This window comes from Pseudopipra pipra, chromosome 2 (genome assembly GCF_036250125.1).
Source record: "Pseudopipra pipra isolate bDixPip1 chromosome 2, bDixPip1.hap1, whole genome shotgun sequence".
Classification (NCBI taxonomy): domain Eukaryota; kingdom Metazoa; phylum Chordata; class Aves; order Passeriformes; family Pipridae; genus Pseudopipra; species Pseudopipra pipra.
The window spans coordinates 31,142,125-31,159,221 of record NC_087550.1 but is presented as its reverse complement, the minus strand read 5'-3'; the positions used below and the strand labels follow the sequence as shown (position 1 = coordinate 31,159,221).

Genomic DNA, 17,097 nt, shown 5'->3' with positions numbered 1-17,097 from the left:
TTCATTCCCCCGCGCCGCGCGCGGCGGAGGGGAGCTGGCTCGCGCCGCTCTGGCCGCCGCCCCCTGCCCTCCCCTGCCTTCGCCGTGCCCCCGGTGCATTGTGGGATAGTGGCGGCCCGGCCCGGCAGCGCCCCCTCCTCCCTCCCCCTCCCCAGCTCCTTCTCCATCCCCAGGTCCAAGATGGCGGCGGCGGCGGCGGCTCCTCCGGCCCCATCCCCGCCGCCCCCTGCCCCGGCGGGCCCGCGGTGCCCGGGCTCCTGGCCCAACTTTGCCGTCGTCTGCTCCTTCCTCGAGCGCTACGGGGCCCTGCTGGACCTGCCCGAGCTGCCCTTCCCCGAGCTGGAGCGCGTCCTGCAACCGCCGCAGGAGCCCGGAGACCAGGGTGAGCGACCACGACACGTCCCCCCGCTCGCCCAGCCCGGGCCGGCCGGCTGAGGGGGGCCCAGGGGGCGGGGGGGGGGGCCGGGGCTGTTCCCCCCCCGCCTCCTCCCGGCCCCGGGGGTGGAGCGCGCCGAGGGAGAGGAGGGGCCTGGGATTCCCGGGGGGAGGGGAGCCCTCGCTCTCTGCTTTTTTTTAGGGGGGAGCAGCTATTTGTTGGGGCGGCGGCCTATGGCAGGGCACGGGAAGGAGCAGGGGCACCTCGCCCGTCCCCTCTCCTCGCTCTCAGTGCCGCCTGTGACCCCCCTCCGTCCCTCCCCCCGACGTTTCCCTGGGTTCGTTCTCGAGCTCTGTGCGGGTGGGACTCCTTGCAGAAAGGAGGGATAAGCTGAAATAACTATTTTCGTTCAGCTTGGCGCTGGCAGCCGCTCTCTCTTCCATCTCCTCCCTTCCCCCCAGGTTGGGGGGTCGCTTCACAACCCCCCTCCCCCATATATCTTATATATTTAATGTATCTGTCTGTTTTTGCTTGTCGGCCGAAACAAGGAGGGAACACACGCACAGACACACACACGAGGGAATGTCCTGATCCCCACTGACCTCCCCCCCCCCCGCCCCTTTCCTCTCTGTGTATGTGGGATGAGGAATGGGGGGCGCGGGGAGGCCCCGAGCCTCCCCCGGCTGCTGTTGTGGGCCGTCTCCTCCCCACAAACACAGCCAGCCATTGTGTGCCACCTCCATCCCTCTCCTCTCCCCCCTCCTCCCTCATCCCCTCTGTAGTTGCGGGGGGGATAAGCTGTGGCTGCTCCCCCGCCGCCACCTGAGACGTGCGAGGTGGAGGGATGGGTTGTGCACTCCGCCGTTTGCTTTCAAGCTGCTCCTCCTCTCCCCTCCTCTCTCCAGAAGCAGGTTTGGTTGCCTGACTCTCTTTAATTCCAGCTCCCCGCGATGGATGCGGGAGGGCCTGGGCCGAGAGATCAGCCCGGGGAAGGAGGGCTGTATTGGAGGCAGCCGTAGAAATACGGAGGGGAGGGAGCTTGTTGCTCTTGATCTCTTGTCTCTGTTATTCGCTTGGTTGTTGCCTCTGCACTCTTGCCACATAGGGAGACCATGGAGCCCACGGCGCATGCCCGGCAAGGCCCCTTGGAAACTTCCTGCTGCTGGAGAAGCCCAGCTCGGGGCTGTTTTTGGTCCTGCAGACCCTGCTTTTCCCCCAGAAGGCACCCGCTCTCTCCTCCTTCCCTCCAAGCCCACCCTATCTGGGGCGTGTGCCATTAAATCGGCGTGTAGGTGTTTCCTCTCGTAAAGGAAGTTGCTTTCTGCCAAGTGCAGATGTCCTGCCTGTGGGTTCACAGCATCAGCTGCTGAACTAGAATGAAATAAGATTAATGTATTTTCTCCTCGTGTTGGCTGGTGCCTAGGCAATATGAAAAAAAAAAAAAGACAGCTGAAATCTGCAAACTTCTTGAAACAGGGTTAACTTTCTGGGAAGTATGTATTTATATTCAGTTCCCCACCACTCCTGTACCTCTTATGTTATGTAAAGGACTCATTAGAAAAACGTTGTTTTGTCAAACTGTTGCAAAACGTATTTGTAAAAATCACCAATGCACTTAAAAGTTTGAATTTTTAACAAAAATAATCCTTTTAAAGTAACGTCTATAAAGAAAACTAATGCTTTTACTGTGACACAGTGTCAGTGGGTGTGCAATAGTAATTTTCTTGTGTGAAATGCAGAAAAAATTAAAATGAAAGGATGAGATGGTAACCTGTGTTCTGAGTGTATATACCTTTGATTAAACAAAAAATAAAGTCCTGATGACTTTTAATTGCATGATGGGTGGGAGGGGTTGTCAATAGGATAATGTTTACTGCATAACTCTCTTCTGAAAAGGTTTTGAATTATTTGTGGAGTTTGCATTATGGATTGATTTGGTAGTTGCCAAGTTTTTAAACTTTTCTCTGTTTGTTTTTTCCCTTCCTGTTTGTCAGAGGGCGGGTTATTCCCCCTTCCCCCCCCAAAATGGGAGGAGATGCAGCTTCTGAAAATATACTCTCTGAAGTGCTGGGTTTTTTTACTTGTGTCTGGTGTAGATGATGTGTTTGGTTGCATTTTCTCATCTCTAAGAAAGAAAGTGTGGAGGTGTGAAAAACAAACTTGTATGATTCTTGATACTTTGTGTGGTGACTGGTGTGACAGGGGTTTTCATTTCCTTTGATGTGACCGGCTCCTTGGGCTTGGTCTGTGGTGCTGGTACCTGTTACCTGGAGTATTTTGTGCTCTTGCAAAAACACCTGCAGTTACTAGATTTTTCTACGTGATTTTTACTTCAAGTAATCAAGGTGGTGTTTTTAAGGGTACAAGTCATAAAGTTGCTAAACCTAGATTCAAAATTGAAGTGGCTCTTTTATTTCTGAATGTCTATTATTTACCAGCTGTATGTAGTTTTCCTCAGAATGCAAAAGGGATTTTGATTTCAGTTATATACAGTTAGTTTCACTTTTGATACCAGCATTGCTTGACAGTAGATTTACAATGGCAGTAACACATAACAAAATCTAAGGAAATAGGTACACAATCCCAAAGTACTGGGATTTTTTCCTGAATTTCTTAAAAACTGGAGCAAGTTTTAAATCTCAACTGCCACATAACAGCTATGTGTAACTCCTCTCCATATTAATTTTGCAATCAAGAAAAGGAATCAATAGCCTAGGGGTTTTTTTAGTTATCTTTAAAACTGTTCTGATTCTCAGCAGTTGTAATTTTAATTTTTTTTTAAAAGTTTTGTTTGTGGTTGATTTATTTTTTTATCTTTTAAACATGGCCTATATTGTCTTGTCTGAAGAGTTTCTCTTGGGAGATGCCAGCAGAAGTTATTTCCTTTATTTTAGGAGCCCCAAGGAGAACTCAGGGCTTAAGTTTGAATGTTGTTCAGTAGTTGTATAACAGTCATATTTTCTTCCCTGTTAATAATTAGAACAAAGAACTTGTTCCTTATTAAGGCAACAAGCTACAACCTTCCCTCACAGGAAGGGATGCTGAGCAGATGTTGACAGCTAGGAAGCTATCAGTTATTTCTTAGAGGGATTTTAGATTTTTTTTTTTTAGTGCTTGGACAGCACTTAAACTTTGCTGTATTGCCTCTCCTAGCTGAGAATTTCAAGACAAATAGTAAGGACAGCAGCGCTTGGGTATGAATAGTTTTCAAAAGTAGTCTGACTAGTTTAGATACCAAATTAACCTGAATTAGTAGCAGGCTAGATGTTTTAACCGTGTGTACACAGGTATGGTCTTAAAGTGCAAAAACCAATTTAAACTGTTCTTTGGGATTTAGTGGGTAACATAAAACATACTTGAATAGGAAAGTAAGAATGTGTGGTGTTGATTTCACCCATTGCTTTTTAATAGTGGGATAAACTGGTAGCCCTGGAAATAGTCTTCTTACAAAGGCTGTATGATAAAACAGCTCAACTTTTCCAGCTGGTGGTTCATTTGAAAGTTGTAGCTATTCAAACAAAGTAATAAGACCTGTAGTTATCTGATGAAGATTTTATTTTATGACGAATAATTATCTTGCCTTTATGAATGCTTAGTTTTAAGTACAATGTCGTGACTTGGGTTGGAATTATGACAAACTTCTTGGGAAGGAGTGAAGTTGAGTGTCTGTCAAGATGGTTAACAGTGTTAACTCACAAAATTCGCTAGTTTATGTGCCTCAAAAACTAAATGGTTTCTTGTAGGTTTTATTAAAAAGCCGTGTTTTAACCCCAGTCAGCAACTCAGCCCCACTTGGCTGCTTGTTGACTCCCCTGGTGGGATGGGGGAGAGAATTAGAAGGGTGAAAGTGAGAAAACCAGTGGGCTGAGATAAAGACAGTTTAATAGGGAAACCAATATGAGGAATTTATTCACCCCAGCCCACTGGCAGGCAGGTGTTTAGCCATCTCCAAGACAGCAGGGCTCCATCATGTGTATGGGTGACTTGGGAAGACCAATGCCATCACTCCCAGTGTTGCTGTCTTCCTTGTCCTTCCCTCAGCTTTTATTGCTGAGGATGACTCCATATCATCTGGGATATCCCTTGGGTCAGTTGGGGTCAGTTGTCCTGACTGTGTCCCCTCCCAGCTCCCTGTACGCATCCAGCCTCCCTGATGGTGGGGAGGGACAAGGAGCAGAAAAGGCCTTGGCTCTACGTAAGCTCAGCAATAACAAAAGCATCCTGGTGTTCACTGGCACAGGTTGCCCAGAGAAGCTGTGGCTGCCCCATCCTTGGAAGTGTTCAAGGCCAGGTTGGATGGGGCTATGAACAACGTCTGGTGTAGTGGAAGGTGTCCCTGCCCATGTCAGAGGGGTTGGAACAAAGTGATCCTTAAGGCTTCTTCTAGCCCAAACCATTCTAGGATTATCAACACTGTTGTGAGCACAGATCCAAAGCACAGCCCCATACTGGCTACTATGAAGAAAATTAACTCCATCCTCTCAAAATCTAGCACAGCAACCCAAAATATGATCTTAACTGGAACTTCTGAGGGCTGAGAGATGTCATTACAACTGTATTACTGTACTTCCAGGTGCAAAACTGAGGTAACAATATAGACCATCCTGCAGTGTGCCACGGTGTTGCATCTCCTTTGAGTCAGCTTGCTTCCAAAGGCAAAGCTGCAAACTGGAACAAATCATCACAGAAAACCAATACTTGTTCTCCTTGTTCTAACAAATATACTCTCTCTGTTTTATTTTTTTTCCCCTGAGAGTTTTTACTTGCAGCAGAAGAGCAATTGCAAATTTAAATGGTAAATATATGGTAGAGAGGAGCAAGAACTATATCTGTATTTGGGACTCTGTTTAAGGAACCATGATATCAAGTCACAACCTTCTTTGTGTTGGTAAATAGCTTGAGAATCAGTATAAATGTTAATTAAGCACTTAGTCTCTTGTGAATGAAAATATTAGTAGAATGTTAGCTTGCACAACAGAGATCTAATTTTACACATGACTACGCAAAACACTCACTGGTTTGCCAGGTTCCCTGGTGTATGAATGGGGGAACCTCTCCCAGAGGTGAATGGCGTCTTCCAAAGTGTGTTAGACTGCATTAGCTCATTGATTTTTTTTTTTTGCAGGCTTTTCTTAGCAGAGTGGGGTTTGGTTTCTTCTTCATTGAAATGGTAACAAGTACACATGCTTTGTGTATTCTGTCAGCAAAATTGCATCAGAATCTTGCTGGTAAAGATCATGCTAAAGGTGGTCTTGAAAACAGCAAGTTGTGGGTTTCCAGTCCGGAGCATTCTCCTGTATTCTCACTGCAGCTCAAACTTCTTTATCACCTTTGCCTGGCAGTCACCCCGATAGACTGACCCAGCCTAGAAGTTTGTTGCTTAAATACAGCATGAATGTGTTGTGTTTGTTTTGAGTCTGATAATAAGAACAGTCTTCACATGCTGGCTGGGTTTTAAGTGATGGAAGGAAAGACATGGTGAGGTGCAGATGTCTGGTAGGAGGTTCATTTTTCTAAATCTTTTCTCTCCTTTTCTGTCTTTATAGTGGGAGTCAAGGTTAATGGCAGGCAGCTTACGGAAAATCTGTGCAAGCCATTTAAAGTTTCTTTAATTTTTTTTTTTCAGTAGAGAATACCTGATACTACAGTGTAGATCTGAAAAAGTCTTTGGAGCTACATGCTTCAAAGCAATAAGTTATATTTCATAAGCTGCTGTATTTTTCCTAAATCTTCTAGATACATAACACCTTTATTAAAATTAATTTGGATGCTGAATTAATTTGTTTTCAGTAGGTTATGCCTGGTTGTTTTTTTATTGTCATTCCAGTTCCTCTGGAGAGCTATGCAACATTAAGCATAAAAGTTCTTACCATTGTCTGAATAAATTAACAATTAATGTTTGCTTAAACTGCTGTTGAATATCTGTATGGGAGAAAGATACCTGAAACTTTGTAGCTGTTTAATACAGCAAGCAAAAGCTAAATATATCTAGTGACAAGGAGTTTGACAGACTTTCAAGCTCAAGATTAGGTATGTTCCTAATGAAAAAGGTAGTGAAATGGTGCTCTGTTAATGTGATTGATTTTTCTTGTATTGAGTGCTTGATATCAAGCATGTTTGTGTACTATTGATCGGAAGTTACGGGGTTTGATGTGACTCTTAGGTAAAGTCAGGATACATTGCAGTAACTTGTAATATCCACAGTAGATTGGTTAGTATTGAAAGTAGGTGATAATGTGATAGGGAAGTACTGTCAAACACTGCTTCACTTAAAATGTAATAATTCATACATGAGACTTGTACATGAGGCTTATTATCTGATTTCAATGTAGAAAGATTAGTTCATGTGATGTCCTCTTAGGTAAATGACCAAATTCCGACATATAACATTGGTTGTGTTTGTAATGCTGGATGAGTTGAGTTTATTCACACATCATATATTGCTCCATCTTCTTCATTAAGCGTATTAAGTGTGTGGCTATATCGATATTATAAGGCTGCTTCTGCCATAAAGCTGTATCAGCTAGTCAGAGGTAGCACTTTTTCATCTGCTCTGCAGGTCTGAGTGTTCATGTGTTTTCACACCCTTTGTGAGTAAGAAATTAAACTGCTGTTTCGAGTCAGTCAAGTAGTTACCACCTGAACAGAGGCTGACCTGACTGTGTATGTGTGGAATATAAGTAGATCTTTGCTTTTCTGCTGCACCTGGGGGCTGAACCAAAACATTTATATCAAAGCCATTAATCCACCACCTGTTAGTAAAATGCTGCATCTTTAACTTAGGAACTAACTATAGGAAAATAAAAGCATAGCTAGTAAACTTTAGAACTTGATGTGTTACTTCTGTGCTTGTTTCATTTTTGAGTCTGATAGAAGTTCTACAGTCATGTTTCTACCATCAAATTGACTCATTTTTTGAAGATAGACTCCAGTGACTTGGAGCTGATGTTCTCAAACAGCATAATGGGGTTAAATTCCGAGAAAATAAGTAGCAGGGGATTATTCTTGACTGAGTTCATGGCAAGTAAGTCTTTAATGCAGAAGTAACTCTTCTTGTCTACACTTTAGTCATGGTAGATTAATCTGACTTTAAGGTCAGCATGCTGTATCCACATATACTTTTCAGTTATTCATTTAGGACGTTAAGTTTACCTTGGAATTAATTATTTCATAATAAGAGTATGGATGCATATCTTTGTTTTACCTATTCCTGTTTTGTTAGTTTTTCCATGGGGAGACTTCATGCCTTTGTGTATTGAGCTGGCATGTTAGCTCATCCAAGTGTGCTCTCATATTTAAGTTGTCAGTGCCCGTTTTAACTAGATTCCACATCTCGTGATCCAACGTAGAAGACAAGAAAACACTACTTCTGGGAGAGAAGCAGTTCTGTCTCTTTCCAGTAACACTGCCCTTCTGAAAGAGATGGCAGAATGCCATATGGAATGGAAAAGAAGGAACTTGGGACTCTCCTTTCCAGGTACCTGTGAGCCACAAGATATCTGAAGCCCCCTCCCAAAACTCAGCCTTCCTTGAGATTGTGCAGGTTCTGTTGGACCACGTGTCTCCAAGGAAGAGCAGTATGCTTTCAGTAGGCAGCCTTATTGAACTCCAGCACAGTTTGGATGGTACAGAACTGGAGGAAAAGCTTCTGATATTACTTCCAAGTCAGAGTCTTAAGGCTTATTTCAGGACAAGTGTATAAGAACCAGGAATATTGATGGAAATTCTTCTGGCCAGTGCAAGATGATGTTCAGTGAAAGAAGCCCCATGGCAACGCTGTACTGTGGTATATTTATATGGAAGAACTCTTCATGGAATAAACATCAAGTGAGTTGTGAGTTGACACCATCATCACATGTAAGCTGGAAGTTATGTTTTGTCCAGTGATCCATCCGAACTGCACCTTGTTCTTGGCCCTGGCCAACTTCAGAGGTCTGCAGAAGCTGTAAGAGTTCCTCAAAATACTCTCCCTGCACCCATGTTTGTAACTCAGGGGCTTCCTGAGTTTTCTTTGCTTACCATGAACTTTTTTCTCTTGTTTGGGATTACTTCAAGTTAGTATTGTCTAGTGTAAGAACAGTTAGCTGATACACACGTGCAATTATTACTGCCCACTGCTAGATGCACACACTTCTCAGCTCATCCTAAAGCTGACATTTATATTGCAGAACCAGAGAATGGATATGGTTGGAAGGGACCACAGTGGGTCATCTCATCCAACTTCTCTGCTCAAACAGGTTAATCCTAGAGCATATGGCACAGGATTGCATCCAGACAGTTCCTGAGTATCTCCAGTGAGGGAGACTCCACAACCTCTCTGGGCAGTCTGTTCCATTGTGTTCCAGCACAGTAAAGAAGTTCTTCCTTATGCACAGGTGGAACTTCCTGTGCATCAATTTCTGCCTGTTGCCTCTTGTTCTATTGGTCAGCGCCACAGAGAAGAGCCTGGACCCATCCTCTTGCACCCTCCCTTTGGATACTTATTTACATGGATGGAATCCCCTGTCAGTTGTCTCTTCCTGAGGCTGAACAGGCCCAGCTCCCTCAACCTTTCCTTGTAAGGGAGATGCTCCAGTCACCCAGTCATCCTTGTTGCCCTCCACTGGGCCAGGAGCTCCATGTCTCTCCTTACTGAGGAGTCCAGGACTGAACTGACAAGAAGAGGCAGATGATGGGAAGTAGCTATCCTGATGAAGAATATTTTGACTGTGTGCTCACTGCTGCCTCAAAGCCAGTTGTCTTGCAGTTCTTTGAAAGTGTCCATTTTATCATCAAGATCTCCCTCTGGACTGGAACACTTCCTAGTAGTACTGCTGTGTTCCTTCAGGTTTATGGCTGTTGGGAGTGGATAGAGGCATTCAGGACTTCATGTCTATCTGCCCTAGTTGGGACAAGTGTCTTCTGGTATCCTCACAGGACAATCTCTGCAGTGCTCCTCTGGGAGGAAATGCAGGTGTATGGCTGGTGGGAGAGCTGAACTTGCGTTCTGGGAGTATCTCCTGGTGTAGGCAGTCTGCACTGGGACTGCAGTATGCACTGTGGAGATGGCCCATCCCACAGCAGGGAAACTGCCAGGCGGGCTGCAGCAGAGCAGAGCCACTCTTGTGCTGCAGCCTCTTCATCACTCCCTACTTGAGCACTGATGATGGGGCAGAGCAGTGCCTCGATAGCTTTGGCTGTCAGCGTTCAGTGGCTGGCTGTTGATGTTTTTTGAGTTTGGTAAAGTCATCTGCTTGGTTCCAAATGTTTAAACCATTGAGCAATAATAAAACTCATAAAAGGTGTGTATATATTTTTGTTTTGTCCAACCTTGCATTTGTGAAATAGCAAGGTCTGTGGCTGTTCATAACACTAAGGTGATCTTTCCACCCTATTTCATTACTCTTTCTTTTCTCCCCTTTTCTCCCTAAATCAATGAACTTTCCTTTGCTGCAACTGGTCTACAAACCTCGACAAACATTTTAGCGTTAACCAGTATTTCTTAGTAGCCTCTAGCATTTGTCAGTCTGTCATATGCAGTTTGCTGTCATCCCGGTACAGTTATTTCTCTTCCCAAGAGCAAAACAAAGCTCTTAAATCTCAAACAGCAGAGAATTTCTCAGAACTACAGTAGAAATTGTGACCATGTTGATGTCTGTAGTGGTCTGGGGAAAACAAACAATTTCTGTAAGTGAGTGAAGGCCTGTTTCTCAAGACTCTTGTGTTCCAGCAGCTGTGTTTTAGTATTCAATTTCTTTCCATTATGATCATTTAGATCTTTTAGTACATTGGAGAAAAATGCCACTTACCCTTGAACTCAAAGGCTTGGTTGATATTTGAAGAATGGATAGCAAGTAGGTTGTACCTCACCTTAAAAATCCTCTTTTCCAGGAAAATAGTGGTTATCAGCATGAAGCTCTGCAGTTTTTTTGGTTGTCTAGGGCTGTACCATTTTCCTGTTCTAGCAGTTGTCCTGAACCAGTAGTATGCTCAGTGAAGCTGGTTGTTTAAGTTTGTGTATGACTAAACACTTTATTTCCTATTCCACTTAGTGTCCCTCTGGTACTGCCCTGGCTATTTTCCAGCTTCTCTACAGCTATCTAGGAGCACAAGTGCCAGGGCATGTTTATTGCCTCTTAGTATTAATGACTACCAGGATTATAAAGGTTTCCTCCTGAGAACGAACTGCAGTAGTTCACAAAAGCTGTATTAATTACTGGATGATAAAGTGTGGAAATTTTAGTTTGATCTCAGAGCTTGCAGTGTGGTGTTCTTGTAGTTATCAACAATACATTGCAGTAAAGCATCTAAGGTAGAGAGCTGTGTGGTGGGGTGCAACAACAACAACAACAAAAACCACCTAAAACCCCTCCTGTGTTGCCTAGAGGTGGTGGTTGAAAGGGAACTGGCTTAAGCTGGCCTGAAGTGGCCACGTGAATGCCATGGTTCACAAAAGATACTTCCATTAGGGGGCAAAAGTATCCCTTGAAATGTGTATTTGAACTCAGATAAATTCTGTAGCAGACAGCATTAGCTGACCTCCTAAATAGCATGTTTGCAATCTGTGTGAAAGTTAACAAAGTTTAACAGTAGGTAAGAAAAATTGATACGGCAACAAGGGAGCTTTGGGAAGACCTAACCTTTATAAGAAGGGAGATCAGAAGGAACAGTCATAAGTCAAGGAATAAAAACACTATGTCCTAGATGGAGCATGTTTCCAAGCTGGTAGGGGTCTGTGAACTCATATTTGTCTGACAAATGGGAGTAGAGTGGTGAAGATAAGCCCAAGGGCTAAGTGTCCAAGTGGGGGGGTAAGTACAAATCGTTTGAAAGGTGGAAATCTAGCCCTAGTGAAGTACAGGAGGAGAATGTACTCATAGCTAGCAGTAGAATGATGGAAGCTAAGAAGTTCAAGGTGGATTTACAGAGCATTGTGGTCCGAGAAGCATCTTACATAAAAAGAAAAAATCTAGGAAACATGGCTAAAATCATCAGTTACAATGCAATGATTAAGAGAGAGAACTGAGAACTTGGCTGAGAACTTAAATAACCTCTTTGCATAAGGTGTGATTATTAGGCTAATTTGTGATATCTTTGTTCTATTACCTTTCTGGCAATAAAAATGAAATATGATAAAACTGAGGTGTTAGGAAATGATGTGGAACATGCTAATAATGTGGAAGCATACTGAGTTGCTGGGATTAGACATTAGTTTGGCTTTCTGAAAAAGTTCAGAAATACAGCTGGTAAAAAAATATACAAACTTATCTTTTAGTACAGAAGTGGAAAACAGGGGCTAACACATTTTGAAGAGTTTAGCAAAGATTTAAGAAATCAAAAGCAAGGAACTTTTACATCTGGTTTTGAGAAACTTTATGAAATTGTAATTTCTTAGTTCTGATAGTTGTAGTAGTAATTCTCCAAAGAAAAATACTCTGTTTTCTTTTGAAATCGTGGGTAATTCTTCTGAAGCATAGATAAGATGGCTCATGCTCCACAGGTACTTACACACAGATGCAAAGTCTTTTAAGGAGGTCACTGATTAAAGTGGTTCACTTGGGTTCCAGAGTGGCCTTACCTGCCATGACCCAAATAATAGCTCTCATGCCCAACCCTTTCTTTGATGTTATTCTTTGTGTCAGGAGGAATCTGGTGAGCCATGGAGTATGTTTTTAGCCATTGCAGGCTACAGCCAGCATGTTAATGCAAACTGATGTTGCCAGTGGTCTGTGTTCATGCTGTCGATTTTAAGTTAGGACTAGCTGGGGCTTTGCTTTCTGTTCATCCCTGATAACCCTCCCTGGCAGAGGGTTGGAAGAACATGAGGGATTGCATCACTGAAGCCAAGTCAACCTGTGAACGTGAGTCAGCATCCAAGTGGTCATCAGTTCAGAAGGAAAACATCATCATAAACCTTAAACTGATTAAACAACTGGAAGTTGGTTAGAAAAAGAGATTTTTTTTTTTGTCACTGTAGTATAACTAAAGTAGAATTCCTAATTTAATTTATTTTTTTAGTATCATGGGCAATTAATCTCATTTACCAAGAAAACAGAAGGAGATGAGTTGTTTTTAAACAGATCAAGGTGTAAGATGGCTAATCCAGCCTAAGGGGAAACACTGCTGTGGATAAAATAGTATTGCAAATTGGCAACAAAACTGCAAATGAAGGAGACTTATAAGTATGTGTTAGAAGGGAAAATGTTTAGAACTAATACATCCCAGAATATTAAAATTAACTGTTAGTTCAACAAAATACTCTAGGTAGTATTGTGGTAGGTCAGAGGAAAGCACACCTACTAACATGGAGCTGGAGTTGTAAAATTAACAAAATACCAGATAACACAAAGAATGGGCTGAGAATCTTGGGGAACATAATACTTTGAGTATCTGTACCTACCTCTTGTTTTGTCATTTGCTTATTTGCCTGTATCTTGATTTTAGTGCTCAACTATGGCAGCTTCATCTTGAGAGATAATGCAAAAGTAAAGAGGACTGTATGAAGGCTTGTACTATGAACTCCAGAGGAGATTTTTTAAAAGTATTCAAAGCAAGGCTCCTAGAGCTTTGCATTCTTTTTATATTGTAAAACCAGAAAAATAGTGCATTGAATGAAATTCAAAAGTATTTCGCATTTAAACACCTTTTACATGTTCTGTAATTGCAATTGATTGCTGCAAATTATTACTGAGGTCAGAGCTCAGAATGATTTAGACACTGATGAATATTGAGTTGTAGTGAAAATATTTAAAAAATAAAACTAATAGCATAAACTTTCTTGCTTTTAAGTTCAACTAAGCTCTATGTAAAAAGATGGTTTAAAGCTAACCTAGGGGCAGGTAATTTTGTACGTGTGCTGTGGGTTTTCATTACCCAAATTCTGAAACAGCAGCTGGTGGTCACTGTCAGATCGAGTGATGGATTACACACGCTGTGGCTCATCTTTTTCCTTTCCAAGTGTTGTGCATAAACATGCCCAGCTTTGTTCACCTTCATTTCTGTCTGTTTTGTTCTATATGGGAAGGGAAGGATTTGGTGTCAGAAGTTTTATGGTTTTTGGATAGTGTTTTTGGGAAGCGGGTTCAGTGGAAAGATTCGGGCGTGGGTTACTTTGTGGCACTTTCCTTCTGCCTGCCAAGCAGCTGCCAGGCTCTTCCTGACTGTGATAGCATCTATGAGTGGTTGTGTAGGTTGGAGGGTTTGTATCTCAAACGTGAGGATTGAGTGATGGCAACATGGAAACAGCAGCTAGAAACTGAGCATCCCTTCAGGCTGTTACCCTTGTCTTACTGGGTAGCTCAGATTAAAGTTGTGTAAGAGGTGGTTGGCAGCAATGTAGCCCAAGTTACAGAGTCACGGAGAGGTAACAGCGCTGCCAGTATGGCAAAGGACTCTGTGGCTTTAAGGCTACCTAGACAGACAGGAGATAATGTGGACCCAAAGCTAACAGTCTTGGCTCCCCTGAGAAGCTGCAACAGCCCCACAGTTATAACCATTCCTTGCAATTAAAAGAATCATGTTATGGGGGTGGATATTTTAATACTGTTGACAGGTCAAAACATGAGTTTGCTCATAGAAATTTGTAATAAAGAGTTGGTCGTTTCAAGGAATTAAACTTCTGTGAATCTTCACTTTGTATGAGATTCAGTTATCAGCTCACAAGAGGACATAAGTTGTTTGCTTTTTCTGTAAGTTCAAATAAGTCTTTATTTTAGATCTAGACTTAAGGAAGTTGGTAAAAAACCACACCGTGTTTTTATGTACTACTAGTGCTTTGTCAGGCAATTGTCTTGGACAGTTTTGCTTCTTAAATTTCTATTCTCACTTCCTTAAGACATAATGGAAAAAAAGTTGCTACTAGCTGTGAAACCATTTAAAAAAAACCTCAAATTCTCTTTTAATTAGATTAAAGTTATAAAATTGTTCATTTGTGATCATGAATTCAGCTGTAGAATGAATTTCATCCAGCTGTATGACTGCCACCTTTCATGGAAATTTTTGTCAGCTGCTAGAAATATTGCTTCCTTGAGACTGTTTTGCCCAAGTCTCTGAGATGGGAGGTGTCTCATTCTAGATACTGGATATTTTTTAAAACTATTTTCAATTTTCACTTGCACTGCTGATAGACTAATGAACTGGTATTGCCTTAGAGCAGAACAAACATGCAGTTACTTATTTCCATCTGATGGGGAAGTGTGTTGTGCATTGCAGAATGACTTGTGTTGGCTTTACCTTCAAAGTTTGCTTATGCTGATCCTTAAAAAAACCTCATGTTCACATAATGCTGCTGTTTGTCAAATACCAAATGCTTACTGGGTAGTACTCAAATTTTTCTACATGAGTTAGTCGCTGCTGGATGTTTTGAAAAATAGAAAATATACATCTTTGTAGCATGGTTATATTCTTGCACTTCTTTAGGGTCCAGTAAATGAAGAATATTTATTATTAAAAATATTAACAGTTTGCAAGACTAGGTTTTCAAGAAAAAATGTCTGCAATATTTAACAGTTACGGAGAAAGTACCAAGAAATATTTATTGGTTGCTATTGTTCAGTAAAGTTGTTGGTAAATGCAAGATGAAATGGTGAATCGCAGAGTATAAGTGAGACTTACTTGAAGTGCAGGTTGGATCACCGGTGACTAGAGAAAAAACATACTATTTGGCAAATTAGACCTGGAAAAGGACAGAAATGTCTTTGCAGTAGATCTCATCTGATACATGAAAGAGGATAAGTATTTGTGGAGGGTTTTTTTTGTTTCGGTTGGTTGGTTGGTTGGGTTTTTTTCCTTGCTGAAGAGTGATAACCTCAGCATTGATAATGAAACTTGTTTTAGAAAAGCAGTTTTTATGCAACCTGCTCTGAATTTTTTAGTATTGCCTTTTTATTCAAGTGAGAGATGTGAAAGAAAGTGATTTTTTAATGTAATTAGGATCCTCCTTTTGTTAATGCTGTTGATGTTAACACTCAGACAGTACCTGGGTAATTTAGCAAAATTGACATCAGATTGGTGTTTCTAGTAACTAAACAAAGTAAGAGATTAAAAAATAAGCGTTTACATTTGTCCTTGTTTTTGTATAATGAACTAAAAAAGGACTTTCATTCACTTGTCCTGTAACAGAACACATTAAGAGAAGCTTGTTATATTTGTTAGGTGAATAAAGCTAAATAAAGCTGAAGGCTTCTTAACTACTGATGTATACAACTTCATGTGTTTAGTCTTGACTTTCACTTATTTCAGTGCACTAAGGATACTTTACTTTAACATAGCAGGATATAAACTCTTTCATCTGAAGTTAAATGCTGCCATGCTTAGACGTTTGATTTTGTCTGCCAGAAATGTCTGTGCATGGATAAACTGTATGAAATAAGGTGAGGTCTGCAATGGTAATGCTGTGTCTAACAGGGAGCATAAGAGTTTAGATAAGGGTACCCCTTCTGTAACTGGTAACACTCCTATGTCTCCACCACCTTCCCCCAAGACCCTGCATACGTGGGTTTTCACTGAACAAAGTTGCCAGACACTTTACAACGGAATTAATCTCTCCAAATGTATTTAACAGAGCTCAGATGTTTTACTTTAGGATGAGCTGATTCCTCCTGAAAGTGTATTTCTCTCTGTGGGCTGTAAATGGATTATATGGAATTAGCTCAGGTGTAAATATCTACATTTGCTTAGATGAAACCTACTGCTATACAGCTGCCTTTTCCTAGCTTTTTAATGGAAAAATACCTAAAAGATTCCAGGAGCTCGATGCAGGGACAGAAGCTTAGGCTCCTCTTGACAGGAATTAGACTCTTCTCCATTCTTTGATCCCTTGAATTTTATTTCTTTTTGAGGGTGTTGTAATTTTGATCCTTCTAAGAGTGAATAAAGACACTAAATTAAATTTTACCATTTCGTGAACAGCTGTGTAACTACTTGCTGTTAGATCAGAAGGTGAACAAGGTGAGCACTGCCGCCTCAAATTCTTTTGCTTACATCCTTTCCGGCAAGTGTGAGCTTCTATTATTGTAATGACCAGTAAGTGTCTCAATCCAGACTCAGGTCTGGATGTAAATCCTACTTTTTCTACCAATATTTCTGGAGAGGGGTTGCACATCCGAATACGTGCCTCTTCAGCATTTCTTATTACAGAGTTGGACCAACCCTTCTGATCAACCTGCTTCTTTTTTTTGTTAGGGCTCCTAACGTTGCTTATGCTTTCTGTAAGACACCTTGGTGCCTAACACAGACAAAACAGGTCACCTTACATCCTTTTGCTTCTCTGCAGGGGGAGCATTCTGCAAGATGCTCCAAAGGCTGGCTCCCAGTGCCTGAACTGGGCATGATGATGCCACCCACTGCAGCTTGTCCCTGCCTGTGTTGTCTTCTAGTGGGGAAAAAACCAAGCTACTAATATTTCTCTGAAGTGGATTTATCCCAGTGTATCGTAAAGCCATGGAGATACATAGTTACACTCAGGAATTGTGAAACACTCCAGAGTCTACCGTTAAAGTGTAGTCTTTGTGATTACTTTTCACCTTTGTCAAATCTGCTCTTTATTTGAGAATTATAATTACACAGTTTAGGGCCAAGGAAGGAAATGAGGAGGATTTTTTGTTCATGGTCTAAAAGTCTTGGTTGTTTTGGAGACTGAAATGCCTCAGCAGGCAAGAGTCCTGGAGTCATTTTAGAAGATCTTATTTCCTGATTTATACTGTTGAGAATGAAAGATACCTGTTTGTCTGCGTCATTGCTTT

The 17,097-nt window shown here is 41.9% G+C and overlaps 1 protein-coding gene across 1 annotated transcript in view; it reads left to right on the top strand.

The window, feature by feature from the left end:
• The first annotated feature begins 58 nt into the window (after window positions 1-58).
• Window positions 59-17,097, top strand: part of RSF1 (remodeling and spacing factor 1) — a 64,243-nt gene continuing 47,204 nt past the window's right edge. Inside the window, exon 1 of the mRNA XM_064644849.1 lies at window positions 59-382. Within this exon, the coding sequence (XP_064500919.1) occupies window positions 181-382 (202 nt within the window). The 5' untranslated portion in view covers window positions 59-180. The remainder of the gene's footprint in view (window positions 383-17,097) is intronic.